General features: G+C 38.9%; 1 protein-coding gene across 1 annotated transcript; it reads left to right on the forward strand.

Annotated features, from left to right (window-relative positions):
- Nucleotides 1–3,704: 3,704 nt before the first annotated feature.
- Nucleotides 3,705–6,575, forward strand: LOC128984285 (mucin-2-like). The gene is made up of 4 exons (XM_054403587.1): nucleotides 3,705–3,907; nucleotides 4,460–4,690; nucleotides 5,217–5,279; nucleotides 6,023–6,575. The coding sequence occupies exons 1-4, from the start codon at nucleotides 3,705–3,707 to the stop codon at nucleotides 6,573–6,575; spliced, it is 1,050 nt and encodes a 349-aa protein (XP_054259562.1).
- Nucleotides 6,576–6,920: the final 345 nt, after the last annotated feature.

Raw genomic sequence — 6,920 nt, forward strand, 5'->3', positions numbered from 1 at the left:
AAACAATCATATAAGAACCATCTTAATAAAGCTACATTTTAACAAAGTCGAAATTCAAACCTTTGAATGATCACAAAAACAGTTTTATTACTGTCGCAAGAAGGAAATAGCTATCAGTTATTTTCAATCATATACAATTCACAATAAAAATCAAATAAGAAAATCACTAACATTATTTCCATTATAAACAATCGTATAAGGAAACACCTACATTTTAACAAAGTTAAAAACGTAAATTAAATTAATCGAAAGATGACAAAAACTGTTTTATTATTATTTAAAAACCTAGCAGTGTGAAGCAATTCCCAATAAAAATCAAACAAGGAAATCACTAACATTTACTTCCATCTCAAACAACCATATAAGAAAGAAGCTATTTATAATTCATCAAATGATCACAAAAAGCAGTTATGTTACGATTTTAGACATAACAGTATGTGAGGTAATTCTCGATAAAAATCAAATAAGAAAAAAGCAATCTATTCCAGCTATATTTTACTAAAGTCAAAAGACATAATTTAGAAGTTATCAAATGATCACAAAAAGCAGTTATGTTATGATTTAACACATAACAGGATGAGAGGCTATTCTCAATAAATATCACTAACAGTTTCTTCCATCTTAAAAATTTGAATCAAACTATATCTATATATAAAGCCAAAAGCACCCATGAACTTTTGAGAAAACTAAAAGTCACACCCCCATTATTGAGCGAAGCAAGCGAAGCTCACTTTCCCTCACTTTGTAACTTCTTTATAAGAGCATCAGAATGTAATGGCTTGACCAATTGATATGAAATTTGGCCAACAGTTAAAGAATACTGAGTACAATGTTTTGGTAAAAAATATTTACGAATTTCCTTCTGGATTTTATTTTACAGGTCACGCAATTTCGCTTGTTATTTTAATGTAAGTTGAAAGAAAAATTATATTGGGTTTATGACATATGGGTTTATCTCGTTTCATTTAAATAAGATAAACATATATTAATTGTTTGTAACTGTTTTGTTTACATTTCAATGTTTACTTTCATCCTAGGTTAAAGTTGGAATGTAACAGTTTATCAATGGAAGTAACAGTTTTGCTATATTTGTTTGTTGCTCAAAGGCCCAACATAATATTGGTCGTCGCACCAATAATGCAAATATTGTAAGAGAGTGGTGTCGTGAACAAGAAGCTGATAATAATAGGCAGTTAGCTAATCAATTCCAACTTGAATTAGATGCACTAAAATTTTACACTTTGGACTAACTGTCATCGGCAACGACTAACAGCTTCAAACCAATTACCGACTTGTTCGCGTTGTCGTTCAAATGCAAATTAATTCACGGCGTTAAATAATATGGATGTGTCAAGTGTCCCGAACGAATTAACTGACCTGGCGATTGTAGAACAAATTTTGATTATACATTTTGAGTACATCCTGCTATGCACATTTACAAAGTACAAGCAAATGGTCAGGATGGCCGGTTTCACTACAAAGGTACAGTATGAACTATCAGATAAATTTGTCATTCTTTAGAACTTAAATAATATCGGGCAAACAAACGGTGAATCTGTTGAAAGGGAACATATTGTAGGGTGTTAGCTGCTTTAGCCATTGACAATCTTTAAATAATGCTTCGCTCATTTATGCGTCTAAAGTGTAACGGCAGACCACCTTAGTATTAGCGGGAAGTCTCAAATCAAAGAAATAAAATTACCCAAACTTAAATTACGCAACACAGGCTATCAGTTAGGCAACAGTTTTCTTTAATTCTCAATGCTGTAAAAACTTTGTTGTAACATGTTAACTCAAATTGATGCAGATCGTTTAGCGTTCATTGGAAGTTATCAGTTAAAACTGAGAGCAAAAAGAGATATTTAAAATTATTATTAGCGGGAAGTGTCAAATCAAAGAAATAAAATTACCCAAACTTAAATTACGCAACACAGGCTATCAGTTAGGCAACAGTTTTCTTTAATTCTCAATGCTGTAAAAACTTTGTTGTAACATGTTAACTCAAATTGAAGCAGATCGTTTAGCATTCATTGGAAGTTATCAGTTAAAACTGAGAGCAAAAAAATAATGTAGGCAAACCTTTTACAACACAAAAAGAGATATTTAAAATTATTTTCTAACAAGTGTTTCAACAACTCTAAGATGTAGCTAAAATTACTCAAATTGAAGCACGGGTTCTCTAGTACTAATATAATAATAGTTATAAATATATGCCACAAGAAAGATTAAATGCCTGTATGAATAAAATCTATTACAAAATATGAGACATACATTAAATGATTAAGCAATCTTAATTCAACTGTCTCATATTGAAAAACTACTAATTTAATATATATAGAAATTTTCGTAAAACCACAAGCTCAACAACAAAACTCAAAATATTTTCCATACAAATAGCTTTATGTATTTAAGGTCTAAAACAGTAAGAACTAATATATTAAGAGAGTATAATTACCTGTATCAGAAAAATCCCCAAATCACAATATGTAGATGTGGAATATGTAGAACTAGAAACACTTGAACTTAAAAAATCGGCAAATATAATAATCAAAACGCTCGAAATTAAATAAAGCAACAAGATAATTGGTAATTAATGTTCACAGACTACAGTATTCGAGGAATAGGTTCACTAGCAAAGACAAGTGAATACTGGTTAGTTGACGCTGCAGACAGACCTTGAAGATTATGCAGTGACAATAAAAGTGCAACGCTACTTACCTATAAGATGCAAATAATTGCAGAACTGCATAAAGTGTCTAGATGCTACATTCCAAACAGAACTCAATATATTAATTATTCAATCCAAGTAGGCTGTTCACATTGTTCAAGCCAACACAGACAGGATGTCTACCTAAAGTCGTGCCTACAGGATGGAGCAAGTTACGTGACGCGCATGCGTACGTGCACATGTTTTCCTCCCGTCTTAGGCAAGACAATATTAAGACTGAAACCTATTACCCAAACTTCTATAAGCACTATATAAGTGTTAACAGTGCGAATTACCAGTCATTTGACTATTACCAATCACTAGGTGAACATGTCCTCTGGAAATGCTCCTTCTATTCAAGAAAACAAAATATCTTCGACAACGGACAACAATATATCTCCATTAACAGATAACTCAAATAGTAATCAAGGACAAAACACAGTAGACATAACTATGTTAATAATACAAGATCCCAAAGTTACCAGCACAACATATTTTTTAAATCAGGCGTTTGAAGAACTCATGCGGCAGCTAGTAGATGGATAGATCAAAAATGAAAATATACTACAATATTTTACCTATAAGTACAGAATATTTTTAAAACACATTCAGACGTCCTTGACCTAATAACAATACCATCTACAACATCTGTGATCACACACATCACCAGAGTACATGCCCAGCCCTGACTACGATACTCCCTATCACTATATTCTTACCTAATCACATTAATTATGACGTCATGTGATAATAACCGTGCTAAATACTACTCCCACGAAATCGAGAACTACGCAAATACCGGGTAGCCCGAAACAACCACACTCCGTGTTGGACCGACTTCACCGACAGACCTATGAACGCGGGCTGTCCAACAAATCATGAATTATTCACAATCACCGGGTAGACCGAGTCGATCATACATAACCCAACAGGAACGACCAAAAACAGACCCGAACGGGACGGGTTACGACACGACCAGGAAATATGCTCGATCCCGATGTACCGACACCGAAACGGGGTTGGCCCGACTTCACCGACATACATGTACAGACCTCTAAACGCGGGCAGTCCAACAATTGACGAATTATTCGCAATCACCGGGCAGCCCGAGACGATCATACATAACCCAGCAGGAACGACCAAAAACAAACACGAACGAGGCGGGTTACGACACGACCAGGGAATAAACCCGATCCCGATGTACCGACACAAAAACCCCGCCCCTATACCCCAATAAGGAGCGAAACCCGCGTTAGACAGATTACGAGACTACAACGGACCAAAAAGAATCCTTAACTCCGCCCACAATACAACACACCCGTATCTGACGGGTAAACCAGACGGTAGCGACAACGAATCACATTCACCCAGTTTGACGAGCCGGCCAATGGGACGGCGTCAAAAGATTATGTTATATGCCGTTCCATAATCTTTGCCACTTTACGAATTAATTACACGAAATCTAATAATCCGATCGCGCTCATATTTACACAGAATACAGTACAAAATTAGCTTAACCCATGTGATTTTTTTAACCCGGCTAAACCGGGTTGGTCCCCGGGATATGCTAATTATAGGATTATGTTTTGTCGCCCATAAACACATCAAACACGAACACACAGAACAACTACACTACACTCGAGAGGTAAGGAGATGAATAACAGGCTCAGAGACAACACAACAACACACCCCCCCTGAATTAATAACACATGCGACAAGAGATCAATTATAACGCACGAACTTTTGTTACAGTGAAAGGTGCCGGAGATCCAGCGAGAGCACCGAGGATGAGTTTGAATTCACACCCCTGCCTAACTCATCCACCACCACCCCTCTTAGCACCACCAACAACCGCCTACCCGAAACCACTCCTGCCACCACCACCACACCCCAATCAAGCTCCACCACACCTCAGTCAAACACCACCACCACACACCCCAGTCAAACACCACCACCACACACCCCCCAAAATCCACCGACAACGTAGGCGACTTCGAAAGATTCTTCCAACCATCCACAAGTGTGACGGCGACGGTCTTCGACTTTCCACAGTAAGTAATACAAAACCCCACCCGTTTATATAGGTACAGAGACCAGCCACTTAATAAATGTTATGCTGTCAGAATGTATAAAATGCTTTGTTTTAATGTACCAACGGAAAGCACAACGAAGGCGTCTGGGATACCAGGGTTCAGGTACGCATCACCTCAGTGGTGACACAAGAACGCAGTACAGACCTGTGGATAACTAATTCACAAATTGCGATTGTACATTACAGTTACCTAAAATGGACACATCCATGTGCATCGGACAAATTACAATCCGGCCGTAGAGAAACTAGAATTTCCCCTGTCAGCCTCTGTTTACAGTTATCAAGGGCACCGTAAATTCATGATAAACACTTGAAACACGGATGGCGTTTTGCCACCACTTCCTCTTAACTATTATGCTTAACATGGACAAATACGAAACGCCAACAACTAATTACTAACTCTATGTTCCCTTACAGAATCCAGGACAACGAAGACCTGTTGACACTGGGTTTCCTATCGGAAATAACCGACGCACTCCAGTAGGTACTCTCAACCACCATATTAAACCTAACCTAGTCTAGGCTAGTCTAACACATAGTAGTAAATGCATGACATAGTTCCCAACAACGGAAGACGAGACTAAATCGGTACTAACACGACATACCCGAATACAAACCCAGGACCAACGACAATATCAAAATGGACACACAATACACACACACCCAATTCAATGATGAACCCCAATAACGATAACCAAGTATTTTACTTTATAGACTAGAATAACATTTGACCCAAAATAACATGTTAAAGCGATCTAATATCAGGACCATCAAACAGAAATATAAAATAACAAAATAAGAAATACAAAATTCAACCAACCTCAATCTTCCCGGTGTACAAATAGAAGTCCAACTTTAAACACGGACAGATAGAACACGGCTTAAACCGGGCACCGATGATATACCAAATCGTACTATCCGAGCACAAGTGAACACTTAAAGATACAGCTTACCCAAAATGAATACCCGACATGCACACTTGAATCACTCGCAAATTTCAGAAACATCGACCAAGCGTCCCAATTAGTAGACCAAGACATAGTTAACTTCAAAGCCCGGTAATGACGGGCTAACGAGACCACCATAACGCAAGTAAAAAGGAAGAGCCCACAAACCAAAGTTTCTCCGGTGCACATGTAGAAGTCCAAGAAAACTTTAGCCACGAACAAACGTTTCACGAACGTCCACTCAAGGTAGATAACAGTTTGATTGTTCTGTTACAGAGACAAGAAGGAGAAGAACGTACCATCGAAGAAAATAAAAAAGAAACCCGCCCGCCCAGCCACCCACACATCCACCGAACCAGCCGCCCACACAGTCGCCGACCCAGCTACCCACCCGCCCACCAAGATACAAAGAAAACCCGTCCGCCCAGCCACCCTCACATCCACCGACCCAAAAACCCGCCCGCCCACCGAGCCAAAAACCAGCCCGCCCACCGACACAGTCACCCACCCACCCACCAAAACCAACCCAGGCACAGTCACCGACACAGTCACCCACCCACCTACCAAAACCAAACCAGGCAAAGTCACTGATCCAACCACCAAACAATCCACCGAAACCGACCCAGGCAAAGTCACTGATCCAACCACCAACCAATCCACCGAAACCGACCCAGGCACAGTCACTGATCCAACCACCAACCAATCCAGCCAGTCCTCGTGCAATTCCCAGCCTCCCAGTACACCTGAACCCCCACCCAACAAGAAAGTGAAGAAGAATTCTTCAAAAAGGACCCCAGTACAGACCAGGAGCAAGGACCAAAACATGTAGTGAGTCTCCATACCCAGCCCACCCCTTCTACCATAAACTTTTTTGTAATCAGTCCTTTAACGTTTGTGCACACCTCTGTTTCCGAACACATGTCACTTTTATAAGTAGTTTTATATCAGCTGTTATGTCAAATAACTTAGTATATACAATACTCGCCTTTGGCTCGCTGGGGGCTCCGCCACCAGGCCCCCTAGCTGTTAGTCGTCATTGGTAGATAGTAGTTTAGTTGTAACAAAGTTGAAACAAAGCGGGCAGTGAAACAGTCAATATTACGTAATTAAAAAAAATTTCACGAATACATTATAGGAGGTTGGCAAGTTAATTTCAAGCTCCACCTTAAAAAAA

The sequence above is a fragment of the Macrosteles quadrilineatus genome, unplaced genomic scaffold, assembly GCF_028750875.1.
Source record: "Macrosteles quadrilineatus isolate MER2022 unplaced genomic scaffold, UCM_ALF_1.0 Scaffold_2__2_contigs__length_208266976, whole genome shotgun sequence".
Lineage (NCBI taxonomy): Eukaryota > Metazoa > Arthropoda > Insecta > Hemiptera > Cicadellidae > Macrosteles > Macrosteles quadrilineatus.

What these genes read in the sequence shown, in the direction of transcription:
- LOC128984285 (XM_054403587.1), top strand. Translation starts at nt 3,705, where the DNA reads ATGTACCGACACCGAAACGGGGTTGGCCCGACTTCACCGACATACATG. An exon ending in GGAATAAACCCGATCCCGAT is followed by an intron (nt 3,908 to 4,459) that starts GTACCGACACAA and finishes CTTTTGTTACAG; the next exon opens with TGAAAGGTGCCGGAGATCCA. An exon ending in CCCCAAAATCCACCGACAAC is followed by an intron (nt 4,691 to 5,216) that starts GTAGGCGACTTC and finishes GTTCCCTTACAG; the next exon opens with AATCCAGGACAACGAAGACC.